We start from the raw sequence: 25,320 nt of genomic DNA, 5'->3' as shown, positions 1-25,320 counted from the left end.
GTCCGAGAACTTTTCCACACTAAACCAGATTGTCTACAATCGCCAAACAATGAATGAAAGACGAGTTCGCGACATCAAGAGCTGAGTCAGTGTGTTTATTAGTAGCGTCTGTGTTATCTGCGAAATCTGCGAGACATAAATCTATAACACCTACTTTACAGCCATGACTATTGACTTAAAACTCACAGACTACTAATTTGATCGGACGGTAACATTTTGGAAAATTTTTGTCTGCTACAAAGTATCAATAAACTTAAAAATCAAACATAAAATTTCATAAACATTTTCAAATTCCAGTCATCATCTCCCATCACCACTCGCGAATCCGAGTTTTTTCGTTCCAAATATTACTAATAACACTAAATAACTGTAGGAGAAATACTAGCTTCCACCAATTAAATGTCCCAATTATCACTTGTTTCCGATGGCATGCTGGGATCATTAGCAACTATTTAAAGTAGTTTACAACTAGCAGTTCATAAACACATAACATTATTACCAGAATCGAGTAGTAAACGTTTCCCATTTGTTTTCTATTTTCTAATATCTTGGATTTTCGCCCCTCGCCCAACTGGTGTTCAGAGACTCACTAATTCTCTATCAAAGGAATGGTAACCTCGAAGCGTCAGACGTACCGACTGCTATATTATCTACCAAACTTTTTATGGCTGGACTTACTGCTGCTCTTCTTTTCCTTCGGGTGCTCAAAGATAGTCGCAAAATGATCGCAATATTTGTCTATCGTTTTATTTTCGAGAACCATAAACGGCGAGAATTATGCATTGAAGCGGCCAGTCACTATCCTCAGTCGGCGCGATATTCTACTCCGGTGCGATTGGGCTGCTGAGCGTTGGTTTGGCTAAACTCTTGTATTCCAGAATCAAAATATAAATCTCGTGTCAATATGGGGGAAAACTTTGTGTGTGTCAGCGAAGACGAAACGGATGAAGTGCATGGTGCCAAGCCTAGAAAGGAACGTGAACGCCTTAAAACACTCGTGGAAGAAGCGATTCCCGCTAGGTAAGGTTTTGTTAAACTATACTATCGGCATGATATCGCACATGAATTAATGCAAAATGTTGTTATGTCACTTTGACAGCACTGTGTGATTGAGGTTTAAGATAAACCTGAAAAAGACTTGAAATACAAATTATAGTGCAATTCCATTTGAATTCGAAGATCAAGAGAAAAGCGCCTAGGCAAAAATTCCTTGGAAATTACCAAAAACATTTATCTCATAAACAGTAGTATTTTAATATTATTTCAGAAGCAAAACTTTGAAATTGATTATCTTGAAACAGATATTTTTTAAATAATTTTTCTATTGTTTTTCATCCATTTTACTTTTCACTATAGAAAGGTAATACAACTGCTGGAGAAACCAATTTTGATCGAAGCTTCGGAGACCTCTAGTGTAAAAGGATTTTTAAAAAATGCCTGTGTGTATGTGTTCCTTTTCACGTTCTATCTATCCGCTCAATTTCCTCGAAGATTGTTGAATCGATAAAAACAAACTTAAATTACTATTGAGTTGTGCATCAAGTTCGAAGATCACATGACTGACACTTTCGGTTCCGGAGATATTATCGTAGAAGTACAATAGAAGTAACGCAACCGACAAATCATACATTTTTTATACGCTCAATTTTCTCAAAAATTGAAGAACAGTCTTAGGCTCATTTGGAAGCTAGAGTTTATTGCTTTCTAGGTAAAAATGAGGACATAATAGTCTTTTAAAAATAAATGGATTTTTGATTTTTTTAGAACTTATCGTCCCATAGCAGGGTGCTATTGAATTTCATTCTGATCTGACATACGGTTTCGAAGATACAAAGTGATATGTACAAAAAAATCACGAAAACATGCACTCACTTGTTTTCGAGATGGCTGATCCGATTTTCACAAAACATAAATTCAGATGAATGGTCTTTTAGTCCCATAGTCTGCTATTGAATTTCATTTGGATTCGACTTCCGGTTCCGGAATTACAAGGTAATATGTGAAAATTAAGGAAAAAATGTGCACTAAATTTTCTCGGAAACGGCTGAACCGATTTTCACAGACTAAGATTCAAATGAAAGGTCTTATAGTCCTTTAAAAAATTTTAGAACATCTAGTCTGAATCCGGCTACCGGTTCCAGAACTAAAGCGCTATAAGTGAAAAATTTTTAGTTTCGTGATTATTTTTTCAACAAACGATGGTCAGAAAAAGGTACCAATCCCATAAAACTGCTGATTAATTCTTCCAGTTTACCGAGCTTTTTTGTTTGTAGGTATTTAAACATATTCGGAACTACTGGTCTCGAGTTTCCTGTTCCTGAAGCACCGAAGGTAAAGAAGAAAAAACTCTCTAAGTGAAGATCAATTCGATTTCTTAGCGTTACTTGAACCTATTTTTACGAATATGGATTCGAATTGAGGCTCACAATTGTCCCCAAAGCTACTGTAAAATTTCATCCAAGTTCCGATTCCACAATTACAGGGCGATGAGTGTCAAAACATTCAAACCGTCATCTAAAATGACAATACAAAACCCGTACGTGCGGGTACGGAAAATGAAAACAAAACACGCCTTTATAAACGATGCGAACAGCGTGCTTTGTTCAGTTTCATATACGCTATAAAGAAGTGGTTTTCGAAGCTTGGGTTTAAAAACACAACCGAGTCCATCAGCACCGAAAACACATGACCAATCGCGTGATTTTCGTAAAACACGGTGCTGCGGTTAAGGAAAATCTTAGCTATTTTACGATAAGCGCAACCATAAGAACAAAAGAATGTTAATGAAGTGATCTTTGCACCGAGGCCCGAATGGCCGAGTGTCGTATACCATTCGAATCGGATCGTTGAGTACGCAAAATGTCTGTGTGTATAAACATTTTAATTTCTGATTACTTACTCACTATCCGTAGATAGAGCGTGATCGTTTGGGCTATCCTGGTTCCAGATTTCGGAAGGACCGAAAATTATGTTTAAATTCGTCAAAATGGGACAATAGACTTTCTCAGAGATGGTTTGACCGATTTAACGAACCCACTTTGGCTATTCCGGTCCTCGAAATCCGGTATCGGAAGTATTGAAAACAGTGGTCAAAAATGTTGTGAATTGTATTTTTTTTTTGGACATGAAATTGATTCACTGAAATTGGGAAAACAATTATTGAATCGGAAAAAAGTAATAATATTGAAAACTTTACAAACTATACCAGTGAAATTAAAACAAGTATTCTGCAATATTTTAACAGGATTCGCTAAAATCCAGTAGTTCGTTGGTATATGACTGTAAATTGAATATATTATACACATCGTTCAGAGAAAATAATAATCACAAACGAGAAATTTGGTGTGTAGCTATGTAAAATATGAAAAATTACAAAATTTAATTTTAGAAAAAAATTATTATATATCCATAGAATCCAATATTAATTCACAATTAACAGTTTTTAACAATTTTTTTATAACACATGGATCAATAAGTCCCGAGACTAACAATGGAAACAACATTTTTTTTGCAAATTTTTTTTTATTCATCAACATAATCACCTTTTACAATGGTTCCAGCGTTTTTTTTCTTCGACAGGTCTACCCGAGCGTTCCGCGTCATTTGTGTCGGTACGACCACGTTTAAACTCGGCGAACCACCGACAAATCGTTGCTTTTGATGGACAAGAGTCCGGATAACATTTTTCAATCCATTGTTTCGCTTGCAAGGTGTTTTTATCCATTGAAAAACAATGTTTGATCAAAACACGAAACTCGGTTTTTCCATTTTTTAAACAAACTACAAAACGACTTTACTCCAACCTCGATAACTCAGCTGTTTCTGGTCGGATCAACTTAAAATTTTGACCCGTTTCAAGCAAAGGTTAGTACTCTAGAAAGACGTGGTTACTGGTTTACTACGAGCGCCATCTCTGCTTTAGTCTCGGGATTAATTGATCCATGTGTTATTTGTAAGTATTGTAACTGATTATATATGATATATATATATATATATATATATATATATATATATATATATATATATATATATATATATATATATATATATATATATATATATATATATATATATATATATATATATATATATATATATATATATATATATATATATATATATATATGAGGAGTATTCCGTTCCAATAAGAATAATAAAAAATAAATTTGGTTAAAATAAAAGTAAATTCACACTACACTATTGAAGGTATAAAACTAGCCGACATAGCCGCGAGATAAACGAAAAACTGCTGTTGACAACAGGCAGATCACTTTAAAAAAGCACATTTATTTTGGTACATTGTTCTACTAATAAATCATCCATTTCAAGTAAAATCCTATTAGTTCTTTGTACGATGGTTTTGATTCTGAAAAGAACCGAAGATTACCACTTCTCCGACTTTCAACACAGTTGACAATTATTTCCACGAGCAAAATTCCAAACAAATCGATTGTCTCTCGTTTGGCGAACGGTGCACAAAGTAAATCTGCCACATACTTGTGTGCCCTTCCCTACGGCGCTAACATTCCGCACCGAGTCGTGGCACTCATGAAGTTGGACTTTGCATGTATTAGCGACGACGCTTATTCTGATATTCAGGCTTTCAGAAGGTGGTACTTTCTACGACATTGAACGCAGTTCGCAGCATTTTTCTCGAATGCGATGCAACCAAATGCTGGCTTAATTTGCAATCGTTTGGTGCAAACTTCGCTCAGCGGAAAGTGCGCAAAGCCAATAAAATTGTTCTAGATTTGCACTAAACTGATGAGTTTTATCTTCGAATTGCAAAGAAGCTATCTTAATAGTTCTTTAGATAACATTTAGAGCCATAAAACGGTTGATAAGAATGTTCCCCATCGTTGTCTACTTTTCGTTTTCTTTTTCTCCAATACAAACGACCACCAGCTGGTTGACGCAATCGCTCTTGTTTAAAGCAAAACTTACACTGCGAATGTCCAACAGTAAATATTCTCACAGAATTACTAGTTGTTGTTTTTCTGCGTTTGGGCTTGAGGAATGAAACCTCATATTAGCCATTGACTGAAGCACCAGTTGAATAATGCCGGGTGTGGTTCCAATTTATTGGCGTAGATGGCGGTCTGCGCACTCGATGTGTCTCCGATCATAGATTTTCATAGACTGAAGCTAGCAAACGTGCAACAGGATCTATTTATAGATTCGATTGATTTTGATATTTCGTGATGGGACCTATTTTTTATATTTAAAGATTGTTTTCGTAATGAACAATCTTACGTCTTTTTCCATTCGTTTCGTGAAAGAATTAGAGAACATTCTTTAACAGGAAAAAAATTATTAAGAAATCAAATCTGGAGTAATTTCGTTACATTTTTGTGTTTTGAAATTTGGAAAATAATAAAATCCAGGTGAGTAAAGTAAGCAAAGACGTCCTACGTCAAAAAAGTTCGTGCTTTTTTTTCATTTAAATTTAAAACCTTGTTGGCAAAAATAATTGCAATAAAATGTCAGTCAGGCCACGCTGCATCGACCGGAACAAATAGTAATCGAAAGAGCAATGCCTGGGCTACACTGAGGGTGGAATAAGACTTCGCATTTGTGTGTTTCTAAGTATGTTTTCCCCGGCTGTGCATAATGTGGGCAAGCATAGCCATGTTGTAAAATTACGTTGTCGTGTTTGTCGGTGGATTGTGGCCGCTTTTCTTGCATTGCTCGGCTCAAACGCATCAATTGTTAACGGTAGAACTTCCCCGTAATTCTTTCACTCGGTTGCAGCAGCTCATAATTCATCACACCCAGTTGATTCCAACATATACAGAGTGAACCCTTAAGGCCATGAATATTCGTTATGGATTATCGTGATAGACCCACTATCATGGTTAGTAACAATTCAATGCAAAAAAAAACCTTTTCTTTTTTTGCAATTCGAAGAAACATGAAGAAACGGCGTTGGACGTCTCTTTGATACAATTCATACGGAACCAAATTGTCTATCTTTCGGGTCATTCTCATCCCGGGTAGGTATAAATAGCAAACAAAGATCAAAATAATAACAAATTTTACCATCACATCTTGGCTTGATGTTTTTGTGCTGTCATACCGATACTTGATTTTTTCTTGATATTTCATCCAAAGAATCAAGAAATTGTACAATATCTGTTTAGCATCGAACTTAGTTATCATATCTTATGTCGTTATTTATAAATTATTCCAATTTCATTGAGTAAACTGATCTAGTAGTTCTATCTTCAAACAAAATACTATTGAATAAACTGCATCAGAATCATATAAGAGAAATACTTTGATATTATTCTATTCTTAATGCAAGAATATAAAATAAATGGATAATTCGTCTTCTATAAATATTTAGCTCTTGGTTCGATATCACAATGACAGAATTTTATATTTTGTAGCTATTTTCCCATGCCGACTTTGTTAGGATTTTTGATATTTTAACACTTATTTCAAACAAAATAATGTTTATTTCTACCATTGAGATTTTTTTTTTATTCAATATTATAATATAATTTTAAGGCACACTGCTTAAGCTCTAAGATGCCAAGGGTATTTACTAATCTTAATTACGAGTAACTTAAAACTAAAATAGTATCATTATGTAATGTAGCGTAGCGGATTCTCGAGAAGCGATCGGTAGTGGCCGGTGAATTGAATATTGCATGAGGGTCTTCCATATGCCGTTGGCGAAGATCCATGTTGGCCGCATCATTCGGTCCGTGTGGGTCCGCGGGAAACACCCCCAGGCTACGAAGGCCCGGCGGGTGGCCCGCGTGCTGGTTTTCGACTGGGGCGGCCTTCCGTGGACGATGATGGTGATGTTACGGAAGAGAATGAAAAAAAAAAGTAAATATTGTGGAAACGGGGTAAAAAGGGGATGTGGGAACAAAATGTTTGAAAACGATAAAGATCTAATTAGTTGCCATCGAGATGGTGAAGAGACAGGGAAGGGGTAACGAAAAAGTTAGTGACAAAAAAAGATCTTGTTAGTTCCAATGAAGATGGTGGACAGGGACGGGGATCGAGAGAATCGGGCGGATGTTAGTGTCGAAGCTGTAGGTGGAGTTTATACTTTCTGAGCGAGGGATAACACATTACACTTGTACCATTGAGATGTTTGGTTTTAATAATAGAATTTGTTATTGGTTTGCAAATCACTTCTACCCGGGATTGGTTTTGAATGTTGGTAAACGGCTGTCTGAGTAACTCCCAGTAAATCCTGCATTTGCGACGGGTCTTGATCGAGCAATTCCCCAAATTCTTCATCTTGGCGTTCCTTTTCGTTATTCCAAATCGAAACCTTTCAAACCACTTCCGACACATCCGCTTAGCTATAGCATGCTCACCAAATACTTTTACCAAAATACGATGACTTTCGGCAGTTGTCTTCTTCATACTGAAATAATGAAAAAGAACTCCCCTCAATAACACTTCATTCGTCACAAAATTAGACATTATCATAGTAACAAAATTATTGTTGTTTACGTTTCAGCTAAATGACACGTATTGAATCTGAAACTGTATGACAGAAGCTTCCCAACTCATATTTGGAAAGGTCACAGTGTCTTCTTCTTCAACCTTCAGGATGCTTTGGTATGCTTTCCACTAGGTGCTATAGAACTAATACCGTATTCGTTTTTCGTAATCGTATTCGTTTTTATTCAGAGCAGCCCGACGGCTGACCCAAAGTCGTTAAAACAAATTTGTTTGTTTGAGTTAGGAGCTGCGGAAGCCCTATTGGGAGTATACTGAAAATGTTTGGGTGTGGAGTTCCTTGGAGCTTAGAAATGCGTTATAACTTTTCTTAAACAACCAACCTTCCTCTCCACGCCAACTTATCACCAACTTACCGCCACCACTTATTCACTCCACACCTGGATGAAATCAGTTACACAGCGCCTGGTTTCATTAACCTGCAACCGAATTACGATTCCGATGAAAAGAAAATTGCAACGAGATTTCGCCCATTTTCTTAATCTGGAAATACCGACAAGTTCAAGAAGGCATTTTTTGGCATATGAACAGAAAGAAAATATAATTTTCACTTCAACATTTTTACGACAGAAATTCTGAAAGCAGTCCTTCTAGTAATAAAATTAAGCAAAACTTTTGAACAAATTTTTACGTAAGAGCAAAGAAGGTATTATGTATGCAAAATAATCTGCAAAAGAAAAGACATGACGGTACCGCCGGTAAGAAAAAATTAAGTTGCTTCGCCACCGTCAATTTTTGAGGGATATTAGCAATCCGTTCGAAGTAGCATTTTGAAAAGCAATTTATTATGTTTGGCAAAAAAGTTTATTATCTTGTTAGATAAACTGGTATACGCTACCATTCTATTTGTTCTATAGCTGAAACACAAGTAAAACGCCTTTCAGATGCCATTTTTTTGTTATAAATTCCAGAACCAAATTTAAAAACTGACATAAAATTTGTATCTAGAATTAGAACTCTCTTAAACATGGCCCAATCGCGTAGTTTCGTAATTTTCACGGGTTGCACCACGATATCCATACAAGTTTGTTTATTTTTGCTTTTTTTATTAATTTTTTTGGGACGTGTTTTTATAACCATTATCTTTGATAAAATGGTAACTCATAATGTTGAACATGTACTTTTGCGTTGATACTTTAACAAATTTATAAACACCCGTACTAAACCCGAAGTACCCGGGTTGGCGGTTCAATGCATAGGGCACAGATCTTACAAACCAGTTTATTTATTTGTTTATTTATTTATTTATGTATTTATTTATTTATTTATTTATTTATTTATTTATTTATCTATTTCTTTCCATCTGACCTGGATTGATCTCAATGGAGTTTTTGGTGGAGTGGGAAAAGCCCATTTGAAATTCATCAAATGCGCGTAAAAACCCATCATCTTTTTAACATTTTACATATTTGTTTACATAGTTACAATTCAAAAACATTAGCCTAACGAATACAAACATTGTCCAGTGCTAAAAAATAATTAAGTTCTACTTATATTCTATCCGAGTCTCTTAAGCCTATTCTTGAAAACAACACTAGATACACAAAAGTCAAAAAGGTCGTACACACTATTGAAAACATTGCACATTGCCCTAATCGGTTCGTTCTGGCCATATTCCGTTCTTCGTAAGTCGAGTCGCAAGAAATTCCGCACTCTTAGCGTTCTTGGAGGGACATTAATACATATTTGCGAGAGAATTTCAGGAGCATCAATTTCTCCATTCAGCAATTTCGCTATAAATACTTCGTATGTCGTATGTTCAAGCCCCGACCTGGAAGGATTCGTAGTGTCAGTAAAATCGTAGCACAAGCCATGTAATGGTTCTGCACACTCTGAATCGGCTGCGAAGCCTGTTGAAACAAAAGGTCAAATTCCACTACAGGAATGTAATACCAAAGCTTTGCTTACTAAACCCAAAAACGAAAAAAAAATCCTAATCCCATTCTGACCAGCACTGGTCGAGTTACGGAGCACTCCAACACCCGTAATCAAACCATCTCTAATACGTGCAATAAAACGGCTTCATTGCCGACTAAGCCATGTAAGCACAGAACAACAAGGCATGGCTATAATTAAAGATAAAAGCACACAATGTCGTTTCCGGTAATAGCAACAAAAATATCTTGAAATTACCAGCTCCTCCACTTTCACTGGATAACAATAAGAACAAACCTCCACTAAAAAAAATGTAACAACGTACAATAAAAAAGGTTCAAAAATATTTAAAATAAATCATATTAATTCACACCAACATGGCGATAGCAAAATGATAGAATAGAAAAGAAAAAGCTATTTCTTTGAGATGGACTTGCTCGAAGCAATGGTCTCTAAATTCTAAACCGAAAAATGCGCTTAGTCCAACTAACTTTATCAACTAATTTTTGAATATCTAACCCCTTTAAAAAATCGATCTCCGAATTGTTTAATAAATTCTAAAACTAAAAACCAACTTTAGGTGACGTGATATGAATCATTCCCTTTATTGAAACAAATTAGCTATAATTTTTCTAAAACAACAACCTACTTTAGAACCACATCCGTCAAATATAGCTTAATTATTCAAACGATCGGTAAACTTTGCGAGTGGATAATATTGCGACTGATGATAATTTTCTCAGCGGTACGCGACTGCGATAAAGTAAAAAGATTTAAAATCCATGCTGCTCCGGGTGCACAGTGAGCGATTCCGAATCGATACCAAAGGCTGCTGTTTTGACAAGCTGTTAGCATTGCGATTTGCACCTCTAATGAATCAATATTACCACCCCGATAAGCTATGCGCGGCTTACCGTAGAAGCAGTCACAAATCAGACCCTGTCAGAAGTTGTAAATGTTACTTGCATCGATACGGGACCGAAACATGACAAAACCCGTCCTTGATAAGCAGAGTTCGGCCAGTTCTAGCTCGATGTCCTCGATGGAAAGTGACATCGAGCGAATGAGGTTTCATCAGAGAATGTAACTTTTTTTTCTTCTTGTAAATGTTATTGCTGTTCATGTTTCCAAATCAATTTGAACATTTTGTTTTTCTTCAGTGAACAAATGGCAACACCGGAATTTCAAGTGATAGTGACAAAACCAGCACCAGATATAGGCAGTTCACGTTCACCAAAAATGCTCACACCCAACACCAGCTTCGTGTACAAATCAGAAAGTCGACGTCACACCGGGAACAGTATCTACAGTGAGGATGTACACGACACTGGCTCCCGACGGCCTTCACTGTTCAATGGTCAACCGAGACAGTCGTTTAGTGTGTTTAAGAAACAGATGATAGATTTCCTGCACCGTCACGGCAGCCGGCTGTCGTTAAATAAAAAGGAAGATCACCCAGAGTCACCGATTATCAATCAGTCACGCAGCAAAAACCGAGCGATTGCCGAGTAGGTTACCAAATTGGGAAGTAAACAGTGGATGATTTATTAAGCTTACCGTATTTTCAAGGGACCAGATCAGCACTGCCATCTCTGCCTTGTACGCCAAATTGCTCATCGTACTCGGTATTGCATTCCCCATCACGGACGTTGTAACGGACCGTGCAGCACAAGAATTCTACCAGGGTTTCTATCTCTATCTGTACTTTGTCAGTGTGGTCTTCATAGGGTTTTTGTACATCGTCCGAATGCGGGCGAAAACTCAGCTGAAAGTCATTCTGGAACAGTACCGTAAGTACGTTGAGAGCTGGCTAGCTTCCGCTAACTGAAATATTTCATTTTGCATATCTGAATACATAACAAAGCATGTTTAACAATTCCAGAAACTTATAATTTCTTTTAACAATTGATTTAATCACCGATAGTCGAAATTTAAATGTCATAATAATCATCAAACCCAGAAATGTTACTCTGGCAACAGTGCACACGCACAATTCAAAGATACCGAAATTCAGTAATCATTTCAATCGCAATATTACATCAGGCTTCCAAAGACACATCAATCAAACCATTCCCCACTTGACAGAACTTGACATAAACTAACTGAAAATCACAAAAAACATTATTCTACCAAATTACAGAACATCCCAACACAGTTCCGGATCTGCTAAAGCCCAGCCAAACTCGGTTCGGATCGTTCTATCTGCGTGCCGGGGCAATTGCCTTTGGGATCGGCAGTATGGTGCACTCCGGGCTGGAGTTCGGTCAGTACTTTGAACTGAAACGTAAGTCAAATATTAGCCTCTACCGCAACCACAACCTGTCAAAATCGAATTTCGAACTGACTTCATTCGATTCTCCCTCGAGAGTGGAACGGTCCATTCAGTGTCCTTCTAAAAGCCGTCGTTCGGCCTGATATCCTGGGTCATGGTCGTGCTCCTGTGTACTTTTAACATTTAACAACGATACAAATTGAAAGTGAGGGTTCACTAGATATTCGGATAGTTTGGCAGTAATTAAAACTCATAATTGGAATTTATAGAGTCTTTATGTTGTCGAAAATAACGTGAACCAATAGTTAAATATACATTTATTTTTAATTTACATAACATTTTTCTGTTGAATGTAAAAGAAGGCAGAGCACGGACCAACACCCTAAATGTATTACCACAAATATTGAAAATATCCATTCACTAATGCTGAATCTGTATGCACTCTGGTTCCTACCAAATACAGGCGATGAAAGATGTCAAAATGTTCTAATTGCATTAATTCCGGCCGCCCGGATATGCCTGTGTCTGGTCCAGATGCAGTTTATTTTCTTCACCAGCGGTCTGTTCCACATGGAGCGCCACAAGTTCGTATCCCGCTTCGGCCTGATGCACATGCTGGCCACAAACGTCTGCGAGTGGTTGTACGTGATTATCGAAGAAGCCAAGCACGAGATTGTGCACATTGCCCACGGGGGAATGCATGGCGGTGTGGCGCTGGCCAGTACAGCAGCATTTACAGGTAAGTCTCCTGCTGCACACAGTGCCGGCCGAGGCACGGTGGGAAACACGCTGTCAACTGTCGGTGATTTTGTACAAAATCATGGTCATGCATATGCTTATCTCATGCCAACATATTTTATATACTGCTCAGACCCCCACTACTTCATATAGTTGAATATAATTTCATCATACTCGCATTACATGGTCAAATCCTTTAAGTTTCTCTTCGAGCCATGAGCCTTGATTACTACATATAACACAAATTGGCAGTCAGTGCCAACAGGCTTCGCCATAAATTCTTAACAATTGCAAAATTAGTTCTACGATCCTATTGATTTTAAGATTTCATCCAGGTCGGGGTTCAAAGCTCTGAATCACCGACTCAGACATGATCAAATTCATTACACTTAGTTGGTTGATCCCTGTTATTACATAATGAATTCTCTCTACTAGAAAATCGTCTGAGGGCATGATTTGTAGGTTAGATTCTATTCAAGATTATTTTAATTACAACCTATGGAATATAGAGTCATTGCCTCATTCAATCATTACACTAAATATTAATCCAGAACTTAATTTTGGTACAAATTTTTATTTTACTTGTTCCCTTTATGAGGTTATGATTCCAACGCATATTTGACAGCTATCAAGTCACTAATCAATCACTGATAGCTGACAAAAATTACGTTCGTCGAGCTCATTGTGTGAGGTTATGTCGTGTTCGTGTAAAATCTAACCTGACACAACCTCACAAAATAAGTGAAGTGAACGTGGTTTTACTGCTACTAGTGTTTTATTTACGTGTTCATTCCCATTTGAGTGCGTTGAATTGAGTATAGTCATAGGTGTCAAACAAGAACATTATTCATCACGAATCCATTCGTCATTTTGTGAAATCTAATATAGACTATTAGGTTCATATCGTCGCAGCTAATCTTAATTTTTTGATAATTCTGTTGAGCTGTTTAATCCTTGATTCAGACATGGGACAGTCCTGAATTTGTTTTCAAGTATTTATTAGTAGCTACCGAGAGAAACAGATTGGAAAAAGACTGACGAATGAATCAGTGCAAATGTTAGTTTTGCGAAAAAGTTTCCGCATATACCAGACTCTAACCCAGAGATGACAGGTAAAAATTTCAAATATCTGCAGACAGGGTTGTAAAAGTCAGTTAATCCGAAAAAACAGTCTGCAGTCAGCCATTTCTCTATAAAGTAAGATACGCTAAACTAACTTGACGAGCAAAAAATAATTAAAAAAAAAAAGATTTCAAAAGTCTGCGAAAAACTTTGTAGATTTACAGACAAATCTGCAGATCTGGCATCTCTGCTCTAACCTGAAAGTTTCCGTCGCCACCTCACAACGCTATTCTTATTAACCCTCTGCTTCTGTCAGACATTGAATTTAAAATTTTAGGTTTATCTTTTTCGATGCTTCTGAAGCACAATTTTTGACCAAAAAATAAATTCTCGTTCGATTGGACAACAAAAAACCAATTCAATATAATTAAATTTGCAGAAAATACCTAAAATTCAATCAAATAAATGTTCTACAATACCTACTTTTTCTAAGGCATTCATTTTTTCTTAAGCATACAAAGGTAAATTCCTCTCCATCTAATGCTACATAAAGCTTGCTTCAGATAGAATTGGAACAAAGACAATTGCCTGTATTTCAGTTATTTGTTATTGAATTCTAGATCTTTTTTATACAAATGTAGCGTTTTCTTCATACTATTAAGAAAAAATACGGATAAAATTATTCGTCACGGTTTCGAAGGAATTCTCGAATTTTTCCTGTAAAACGGCTCATTAGACGGCGCACACTTTCTTCGTCCATCGTTTTAGCTATCTTATTCCACCAGGTCGTCATCTGATTGATGCCTTTGACAAACTTTCCATTTGTCTTGAGTCTCCTCTTCATAATTGCCCAGTATTTCTCAATAAGGCGGAACTGAAGGCAGTTGGGCGGATAAGGTTTTTCGGAACAAACTGGACTCCTTTCTCTGCATACCATTCTTGAACGACTTTGCTGTAATGACTTGCCAAACTGGCCAAAACATTACGGGATGGTCGTGGGATCGAATGAACGGCAAAATTCGTTTTTGGAGATACTCTTTTTGGTATAGCTCCGATGTAACGAAAACTTTCGTTTTTTGCCACAGCTGCAAATGTCCTGCCAAATCATAAATTTTCTTGCAAATTTGTCGGCAAAAACAAATTTAAATTTGACTGGAACATCCCCCCGAGCCGTTGCCAAGTAAAATCTTTGACCTGGGATTTGCCCGAAGTCAGCTTTGACATAGGTTTCATCGTCCATCAGAAGACACCCGTCGAACTTGGTCAGCACCCGGTCATATAGTTTCCAAGCACGAATTTTAACCACACTATTGTGTTTTATGGTCCGATTTGGCTGTTTGCTAGCTCGATACGACTTGATTCCTTCCCGGAGTCGAGTTCTCTTCACGGTACTATGGGCAGAACCGAATTTTCTGGCCAAATCACAATCCGACAGATTAAGATTCCTCTTAATCGTCTTCAAAATCTTACCACGCAGTTTCCGGTCGACAATTCCACTCCGACTATTGGCTTGAGGCTTCCGAATCGTCGTCAATGTTTCCTTATACCGTTTGATAACGCGCCATACGGTATTTCAGGGCAATTTCAGCTGTTTAGCTAGCCTAGATGCAGACCACAATGGATTTTCCAAATAACTGTGTACAATTTTTTCCCTTCTTTCGGCTTCCATGTTGATTGTTTACAAAGTACAGTCGATTTGCGGAATGTCAAAAATCATACGTGAAGCGGACAAAATTCCCGACACGTGGGCGCCAGGAACTTCCAAATCCGTCCACCAGGAGCGCCACAATATGAGCAAAAGTTTGTTCCAATTCTAAATGAAGCAAGCTTTATGTTTGTACTGCAGGTAATAATGTAACTAATACGAACATTCTTCAAATGTGTGAGTGTGTTTCTTTCATCTGTCAAAAACGTAACAGAGGAGAAAAATTATTTTCCTACACGAGCATGTGTAGTTATTTTAAATTTAACAATGATATTCAATGTTTTAAATTTCTATTTTTTTTTCTTAGCCACTTTAAACATTCAAAGGCATTCATCGAATACTCGTTCTTTATAATAGATGTTCATATTGTTATTGTGACCGAAACATTTCTGAAACAAAACCATTTCTGAAGCAAAATTCACAGTGGTCCGAAACGGGAAATTAGTGAGACAAAAATATTTTCGCTATTAAATATTATTTTTTGTCTTCACAAAAGTTGTTTGTATTCAACTGACACATTTTTTGATATAAAAGATCATTGGGGTGATCCATGTTTGGATTTAAATCTGAATTCTAACTTTAAAAGAAATTAAAAACTATTGCACTTCACAGCAAAGTTGTAGGAAATTGTTTTTGAGTAACTTTTCTGAAAAAATCATCTTCCTACCTCTTCTTTTGATCGAGTTACATCAATTTTTCGGAGTAAATGTAGGGAGGCTCTCAAAAAAGCACCTTTTTTTGTTTAGGAGAAAATCGTCTTACGTCGATCTATCGCGTTAATTATTGCACACAATTTTGCTCAACTATGCTTAAGCTACCATTCAAACGTTATGATTGTTTTTTCGTCAAAAACTAATCCACCTTCTAATATAAATATTCAACAGATGCCAGATCGATAAAAACTAATATCATACGGGTTCTGAAAGGTCATTAAAAGAGGAAAGATCGGAGAGAAATTTGGGAGGGTGTTATTTTTTTAATTAATTTAAATGAGTATTCAAATTGCCTTACAAAAAATCGAAAAACTCATAAAAACTCTTAAACGCCAAAACGTAGCAACATACTACCTTCAGCAAAACGATGGTTCCTAATGGGTCCCATAAGTTACTCATACATCATGTTTTTGAAAAATGATAAACAAGAAAACTACACCCGATAATATTAAAAAATTCTCGTAAAACTGTTCACAAAAAAGTTAGAACAAAAAGGAGCTTTTTGAGCGCCACCCTACTTTTACTACGAGGAAGTAGGAAGATAGTTTTTTCAGCAAAGCTGCTCAAAATAAAATTTCCTACAGCTTTTCTGTGAAGTGCAATAGTTTTTAATTTAAATTTAAAAAATTAGAATTCAGATTTTAATCCAAACATGGACCATCCTAATGGTCATTAACATCAAAAGATGCGCCAGTTGAATACAAACAACAACAATATTTGATACGATTTATTAATTTTTAGTTGGTTTGACGTAAAGTCGCCATAACTAAGTTCAGTTTTTGCAATGACTGAGTGGTTCGAGTCCTGTCTCTGAGCGTATCTTTTTCCAAAAAAAAAATATCTTTTCTGTAAGTTTATGAACTGAGCAGATGTTTGGATATATAGTACCGGTTGTGAGACGGCTAGGATGTACACCATGTTCGATGTACGCTATATCATTCCTTAGTCGTGTTTTAGAACTGTGTCTATCACAAGGCTTAGGGTTACGAAATGGTAGCGCGTATGCACGGAATGCATAAGATCGCAGGTTTGAGCCCCCTCTCTGAGCGTATCTTTTTCCAAAAAATCTGTGAGTTTCTCATTCATTTAGCTTCTCCAATATATGTTTCCACTCAGTCATTGCAAAAACTGAACATTTAATAGCAAAATTTTTTTTCTCGCTGATTTCCCGTTTCGGACCAAAAAGTGTCCAAAACATTTCTAAATCAATAGCGAACGTCGAATTTAACCTTCTTTCAATACTATAGTTATCGAAAGATTGGATATTGAAATAATTGGATACTGGTTTCGAAATGCTAATTATTTCTCTTAAAAAAAGGCTAATTTGTTTTTCTCCTGTGAAAACCCCTTCTACAATCGATATGGTTCTAACAGATCAAAGTCACATTTTTATTGAACTGATTACTAAGGCAGACTTTGATTCAGATCATCATCCAATCCAGAATTCCTAAAGAAGAAATGATTAATTCAATTAGTTCTATATTCAACTATCATAGTGCTAATTGGTTAGAATACAGATCTCACTTCGAAAACACTGTGAATCATAGAATTGGTTTGAAAAAATCTGCTGACATTAATACAGCAAAAGACGATATAAAACATTACATAATTCTTTTATTACGTCATTAAGACAAGTAATCCACCAGTTCCCAAAGATCAAACTAAATTCAATACTCTTATCAACAACGTCATTCTCCAGCTGCTCATTGTTCGTCGATGATAATACACCCAAACCTTCGTTTACGTACACTTTTTCACGTTACCTCTTTTTACGTAACTCTTTTTACGAACCAAATTCCAAATAACGTTAACATTTTTTACAAACCTGCTTCGTATGAAAAGTATTTTGCCTAAATTTAACACGATTTCTGGGTAATTGGTATTCCATGAAAACCACCACAATATGGGTATTTTTGGAACGGGTTCTAAAGAGTAGAATCCGGAAAACGATGTTTAAGGTCGTTACAATACTCTTATAACTGTGATATTTTTGGAACAGATTTGATGATTGGATACAAAAAACAATGCTTAAGGTTGTTTCGAAATCCAAGATGGCGACCTCCGGTTTGGCGATATTTTTTTAATATGGGTTTTCAAAGAATATCAATAAACCGAAAGCCGCCATCTTTTAAAACATCCACTGCACAAACTAACGAAAAAAGGTAGACTCCAGCTCCTTATTTATATTGCTCACGAACAAAGAAATAGCTCGGAAGCTGGCTCAACAGTTTTAGACTGTCCACCATTTTATTTTGAGCTATTTGTTTTACGTTTCATTTCATACCACCTATTTTGAAAGTTGTGAGTTAAAAGGGAACCTGAATCTTAAAAGGAATGTTTCAGTATTTAACGTGATATGATAACTTTTTGTATTGAATAATGTCGATCGTTTTCAATTGAATTTTAAAGATTATGTTAATAAATTTCAAAAAGTTCATTTAGTTTTCAAACAACGTTTTAATACAGTACATGTTAACAAATTGAAATAATTTCAATAACCAGTGAATCCAGGATTTTTCATTTCTGCTTCGCTGCATCCTATATTTTTCCATCCGTGATTCATATATTTCATTATGACTCAGATGAAGTTTGTTTGCGCAAGATTTTTTTTAAACGTCCCGAGAAGTTTGATGAACAGTGAACATATTACAAAAACTTATAATTGATAATTTATTCATGTTACATAAAAAAACACATTTATCAAGAGAAAAACCTTTTTCAATCTATCTAGTGGTGTAATGATGCCTTTCTCATATTACTTATGTTTTCAAAAACATCACTAGAAGATTCTCTTAAGATTTTTTTTCAAAACTTGAATAAAATCAAAAACCTTCTTTTGGTATAAACTACCATAGCCTTTTCAACTTGCAAACAATTATGTTAAGTCAATATAAATTTAAATGTGGCAACCTTACACGCCATACAAAACAGAACAAAGCACGCTTTGTGCTAGACGGTGGCGTTTTCTTCTTCCGTGCCAGCACATACCGGTATTGCATCATTTTGTATGACAGTTTGAAAATTCGGATACTCATCGCGCTATAATTTCGGAACCGGAAGTCGGATCTGGATGAAATTGCACAGTATCTTTTAAGACACTGACAGCTTTAATTTGAATCATGATTTGTGGAAATCGGTTTAACCGTTGTTGAGAAATCGAAGTGAGTAAGCTCCGGTGCGTTCGGAACCGGAAACCGGGGACTAGTAGTCCCAAAGTAGACTTATATATTCACTAACTAACAAGGTCTGCCAACTAGAAGAATTTACCAGTAAGTTTTATAAAATTTCGCACCTCGTTTCACCATCACTTTTGAAAAAATACCCATGAAATTGAAAACTTTTCACTAATCGCGCTGTAGTATCGGAACCGGAAGCCTGATCTGGATCAGCTTTTCGGGGACTTTTTAAAGAATTTCAAGTCTTTTTATTTGCATCTTAGTTTGTGAAAATCGGTTCTGAAATTTCCAAGAAAAATTAAGTGCGCACTTTTTCATAGATTTGCTCATATTGCCATGTAATTCCGGAACCTGAAGTCGGATCTGTATGAAATTCAATAGTGGTATATGGGACCATAAGACCTTTCATTTGAACCTTTCTGAGTTTGTGAAATCGATTCAGCCATCTCTGAAAAAATCGAGCGACATTATTTGTCACATACACACAGACATACATACATCCCCACACATTCACACACAGACATTTTGTGACTTCCGGGCCTCCGTTCAAAAGTCGGTTTTCACAGTGATTTCATAGCCTTTCTATATAATAAAAGCAAAAATTTCAATTTTTGAATATATATTGAATACTAACTTTTATGTTATGTGTAGTTTTCGAAATACTTTGTAAATTTATTAAATTTGTTCCTCACAAATTGTAGCTAAGGAGCGTAGCATAAATCATTCCAATGTATATTTCATCCTCAAATTCTCATCATCCACCAATTGAACATTGCAATTGTCCTAACACAGAAAATTGATTAATCCCTTAATGACCATCTGAATCGGCCAGTTTCGAGCTCAATTTAGATTTGTTTTACGTTACTTGAATCGTGGCTCTTAATGACAGTGCGCAATTTGGAAGTAATTCTCAGTAATTTCTGAACCAAAAGTAGGATCCGGATGAAATTTTGTATCAGTCAAGCTTTCATATCATAGTTCCTATTTTTGTAGTTTCAACTACTATTTCCGGTACTTTCGGAACCAGAATCTAAGAACTGATAAGACCAAAATCGGTTTGATTAGTCAGTAACTAACATGGCCTGCAAATTGGATCAGTTTTGACGTTTTTGCATCGTCGCTCTAAATGGCGTTTTGAATTTTTTTTTAACCATCATGATGGCTTGAACAATTTGCGCACACTTAGATTCAAATGAACGGTCCTCCAGGACTTTGGCTGTATCGGAAACAAGAATTCGGTCCCTAAAGTACCAGAAATAGTAATCAAAATATACTTGAAACCGGAATAATTGGAATATGAACCGCTGAAAATTTCGAACAGTTATGGGAACGAAGACTCAAATCCTAATTTAAGAACTTTTTTTATAAAAGTTAATAACAATTGACTTTGGTCGCGGAATTACTACCTTACTTTGTGCGTTAGATTTGCTCATTCCGAATCGTCTTACTGTTCACATCACTATACTGTACTTTGTTTCTGAGGTATTAGCTGTAAGCGGTATACAATAAGGACTGTTTCTGATGAGGTATGTTTTGTTTTATTCAAGAAAGGTATTTTAAAGATTGCCACAGTAACTTAATTGGAGAATATGAGTAATACGAGATACACCTCTAGATTATTTAAAACAGATTTTTGAATTATTGTTCATTTTTCATGTTTTCAAATACAGTCTTTTCCCCACTAATATCATTTAGACATTAATGTCCGATGATAATAAATAAAAACCCTTCTTAATCCACCTAGTCTTTTCTTTCATAACAGTCTCATGAAAATATGTTTCATACTTTTATTAAATAATTTTGGATACTAATTTTGACACCAATTGATTTAGATTGATTCGAGTAGTTCACAAAAGCATGCTTCAGTGTTTATGTCACACAGTCAGCATCATTTTTACAAACTAGTGCTTGAAATTTGCGTTGCCTATTTGTAATCAGTGATGCTAATCTAAAAAAAGCCTTCTTAGTCCACTTAGTGGAATTTTCATATATCTTGGAAAATCACCATAGGGGGGAGTATATGAAATTTTCGAAATCGAAAAAAAATTTTTGATGCCAAAAGACTTAGAATTGCATGAAACGTCGAGATTTAGTGTCATCTCGAAAACAATTTTTTTTGAAAAAGTCGACTTTTTGGGACTTAGAAAAAAGTCCCAGAAAGTTGATTTTTTCAAAAAAATTTTTTTTTGAGGTGACACTAAATTTCGATGTTTCATGCAGTTTTAAGAGTTTCGGCATCAAAAAAAATTTTCGATTTTAGAAATTTCATGTACTCCCCCCTATGGTGCTTTTTCAAGATCGAAAATTGTCAAACCTTTACCACCGGGCAGCACCCCTTAAGCATGTCCGATTTAGGTCAAATTTTGCATGAAGGCTTTTTTCGAGGTGCTTAAACTTTTGAGCACTAGAACTTAACGAAAATAGAGGTGATCCCAAAATTTTGGCATCCTTATATATACAAGAGCGGTAAAAATCAACGTGTTTTGTCGGTTACGTCACTTAGGGGCTGTCCATAAAAGACGTCACGCCGCAAGGAGGAGGGGGGTGTTTCATAAAGCGTGACATTTTGTGACACGGGGAAGGGGGGGAGGTTTTTGAAATGTGACGTCTAATATTTTCAATGAGCGCATTTTTGAAATACCTAATTATATTACTGCTTTGCCCTGTTTCCTGAAAAAATCTCCACAATAAACGTTTACATTCTATAGAAAAACGTGTATTTGTTGATGTAAAAGCTTCTTATTGTAAATTCGGAAATGAATGATGCAGGATATTATTTCTGTTGTGATCAGCTAAAGTGCCTAAAAATTTCTGTTGTGATCAGCTAATAAATTTTGCCTAATATGAGTAAAAAAGAAAATGATGCCTTCAAACGGTTTAACTTAAGTTATGCACTGACAATTTTTTCAGTAATTTGATTTTCTAGCATTGATAATAGTATATCATAAGAATTTCTCTTATCTAATTCTAACGCAGTTTATACAATTGTACTCCATTTGAAAAAAAGGCGGGAGATCAACGATTTCTGACGTAGATCATGTCATGTCTTATCTTCATCATATGAGATTTTCCTCCACCAACATCAAAGCTTATCGAATCATCCAATGATTGAACTTACATAAATCAAGAATCATTTTAACTCAAAATCACTACCCATTGTGTGACGGAAGATCAGTACCGATATTGATCGATGTGATTTAAAAGATTCTTCGGCAGTGATCTCGTTTTGATGAGGTCTTTATTTTTTTTATTTTCTCAGCCCTGTATGCTACACTAAGGAAATATTACTCTTTACCTAAAACAATAGTATATCTGTGTACCCCTAGGGGGAATAAAACAGATGATTTAAATGTTTCATCAATTCCAACCAAATACTTTTGTTAATTTATATAATTGATATTATAAAATAATTCCGATGATTTTGTTAGGGATATTTTTTAATCTAATGACAGCATGTAATAAATCGATTTTTCCCTCATATTTGTATGGTTTGTCATACATATTGAGAATATATTGAGATGAATTTAATTTTTTTTTGAATTCGTGACATGTGACATAGGGGGGGGGGGGGGGGGGTGTGGCGTCTTTGCTTCTGTGACAATTTGTGACAAAGGGGGGATGGGGAGTCAAAAATCGTCAAAAAAAGCGTGACGTCTTTTATGAACAGCCCCTTATACCATCATATATCTTGAACCAAAAGTCACAACCATTTGATCTTCGAACTTGATCAATGGCCCGACAGTAGCTTTCAAACGAGCCCAAGTTTGTTAAAATCGGTTCAGCCATCTCTGAGAAAATTGAACGCGTTCAAATACAACGCTTTTTGTCGGTTACGTCACTTATACAATCATATCTCCGGAACCAAAAGTCACAGCCATTTGATCTTCGAACTTGATCAATGGCCCGACAGTAGCTTTCAAACGAGCCCAAGTTTGTTGAAATCGGTTCAGCCATCTCTGAGAAAATTGAGCGCGTTCAAATACAACGCTTTTTGTCGGTTACGTCACTTATACAATCATATCTCCGGAACCAAAAGTCACAGCCATTTGATCTTCGAACTTGATCAATGGCGCGACAGTCGCTTTCAAACAAGCCCAAGTTTGTTAAAATCGGTTCAGCCATCTCTGAGAAAATTGAGCGCGTTCAAATATCTTCGAAAAGTGCACACACACAGACATTTTCCGATCTCGTCGAACTGAGTTGAATGGTATATAACACTGTGGGTCTCCGAGGCTCCGTTCGAAAGTTGGTTTTTCCAGTAACACAATATTTTGTGCTGGCTGTTTCATATGTTTTATTCCTTGTATTGTTGCCACAGTATTTACCGACACTTTCCAAAGATTATCGACGCTTTTAAACGAAGGATCAATAAAATTACAGTATTACTGAGTTTACTGGTTCACGGTTACTGATTCAAAAGTTTTCGATCAAAATAAATGAAAACTTCTCATGAATCGATCCTCTGTTTATAAAATGAATAAGTTTGTACGTTCTCTTACTTCATTTTAATAATAAATCGTTTCATTTGTCCAGGTTCAGGTTTTTCGTTTCTAAAATTGATCTTTCAAGTAACTTTGAAATCATCATAATTTACTTCCAGTTAAAAAATATTTTTCAAAATTGGTTATATGAGTTAAAATAGAGTAGAATCAATTATCATGATAGAATCTAATTGTCGATTTTATCATTCGCCAACAGCAATGTGCATCCACCAATATCTTCATTTTTTATTTATAATGGGCGAAAATCCGAGTACAAGCAGGATGCTGGAATATTGTTATGGAAAAATGCAGTATTCGATAGATTGTTCAGTCTTCAGCCAAAAAATTTCATGATTGTCTTCAAACGAATCTAAAATACCATTCGAGTGTCAGTGTTTTCTATCAGTGCCATGCTTCTTCCTTTCATCTAGACTTCATTGTAAACTGTCACACACCGACACGCGATCCCTAACACACAAAAAAATTCCTAATTGATGGAAAATTATTGCCCATCTCACTCACTTTTAATTGCAGGTAACGACGTTATCAACAATCGCAGCGGTGTAGCCATCGAGGTGAATGAGAGCCAGCTTTCACAACACTATTCGACCGATCGAGACATTTCGTCCAGTGCCGTCATATACGGCTTTGAATGTCGCCGGACCAACATAATGGGGTCATTGGTTCAGAATGCGGCCCCGTTCCTGTTCCCCTGTACGATTGAGTATTCACTAATCTGTGCTGTCATTCTGTTCGAAATGTGGAAGAAAGTGCGACAGAGCGGTCGGGGGGCAAACGGATCACGGAGAAACTCCCGGAAAAGTCTAACCGGAAAAAGTGGCCACCTGTTATCCGTCGACTGTTCAAATGCCCAGCGGGGGATGTTCGGTGGGATTCTGATCATTGTACTAACCATCATAGTACTGATTATGTACTTTGTACTGCAGAAAGAAAGATACTATAAAAAAGTGGCCACTATCGAGGTTACAATCAGCGAAATCATCATCTACAGCATAACGGCAGTTGCCGTGGTTTGGGCTATGGTCCGAATGAGGGATCTAAAATTCTCCCAGAAAAAAGGTGACGCTGGTATCAGCTTGGACTGCACGCTGTTAATTCTCGCACAGGTCGGTATCTACATCTACACCATGTTCAGCATCATCGGGACATTTTTCTCCATCGGCGTCTCCGAGTATGCCACCGTTTATTCCCTGCTGGCAGAGTTCATTTCGTTTACGCAAACCTCGCTGCAGACTCTGTTTATCATGAACACGTGGTGGCGTCGCTGCAAAGGTGCCAAACAGAACCGTTCCAAGCCGGGTCGAGAAATTATCACATTTTTACTAATTGCCAACATGTCGATTTGGTTCATCAATACGCTGATCAAAACTAACGGCAGTTTTCGTCCGACTTTGATGAACTTCTACGGTGTCTGGGCATGGACGATTATTACGCATCTCTCGATGCCGCTGGCCATCTTCTACAGGTTCCATTCGACCATTTGCCTTTTCGAGATATGGAAGAACACCTACAAAGTGCGATATGAGCGCAGTAATTAATTGAATGAAACTAACATAGTAGGCAGTAATTTATAACGAAAACATGTGATTTATAGGTTAAGATTATTTTCGTTTCGATTATAATGGTTTATAGTAATACGCATCTAGAGTCAGACAGTTTAAACTTTTCTGAAACAGTTGAAGGTAGATTATGTGCAAGGTAATTAATCATTAACCATTACGCCTTGTCCGCTTTCCAGGGTAAAATTTTGTATGTAGAGGGGGGTAAGATTTTGTATGTAGATGTACATTTC

General features: G+C 36.3%; 1 protein-coding gene across 3 annotated transcripts; it reads left to right on the top strand.

The window, feature by feature from the left end:
• Nucleotides 1-837: 837 nt before the first annotated feature.
• Nucleotides 838-25,320, top strand: LOC131425419 (proton channel OtopLc-like). Of its 3 annotated transcripts, none has more exons than XM_058587322.1 (6): nt 838-1,020; nt 10,521-10,868; nt 10,930-11,150; nt 11,501-11,644; nt 12,096-12,371; nt 24,042-25,320. In XM_058587322.1, the coding sequence occupies exons 1-6, from the start codon at nt 905-907 to the stop codon at nt 25,064-25,066; spliced, it is 2,130 nt and encodes a 709-aa protein (XP_058443305.1). In that variant the 5' UTR covers nt 838-904; the 3' UTR covers nt 25,067-25,320. The 3 variants fall into 3 exon arrangements, with proteins under 3 accessions (XP_058443305.1, XP_058443306.1, XP_058443307.1); XM_058587323.1 differs by lacking the exon at nt 838-1,020 and adding an exon at nt 10,323-10,443; XM_058587324.1 differs by lacking the exon at nt 838-1,020 and adding an exon at nt 10,387-10,462.

Source organism: Malaya genurostris, chromosome 1, assembly GCF_030247185.1.
Source record: "Malaya genurostris strain Urasoe2022 chromosome 1, Malgen_1.1, whole genome shotgun sequence".
NCBI lineage: Eukaryota > Metazoa > Arthropoda > Insecta > Diptera > Culicidae > Malaya > Malaya genurostris.
Note: the sequence above shows the minus strand (reverse complement) of the source record. Positions and strands in the feature narration are given on the sequence as shown.

Excerpts from the sequence above, each read along its gene's own strand:
- LOC131425419 (XM_058587322.1), top strand. The coding sequence starts at position 905 with ATGGGGGAAAACTTTGTGTGTGTCAGCGAAGACGAAACGGATGAAGTG. Across the intron at positions 11,645-12,095 it reads TCAGTACTTTGAACTGAAAC|GCGATGAAAGATGTCAAAAT; the intron begins GTAAGTCAAATA and ends TACCAAATACAG. Across the intron at positions 12,372-24,041 it reads CAGTACAGCAGCATTTACAG|GTAACGACGTTATCAACAAT; the intron begins GTAAGTCTCCTG and ends TTTTAATTGCAG.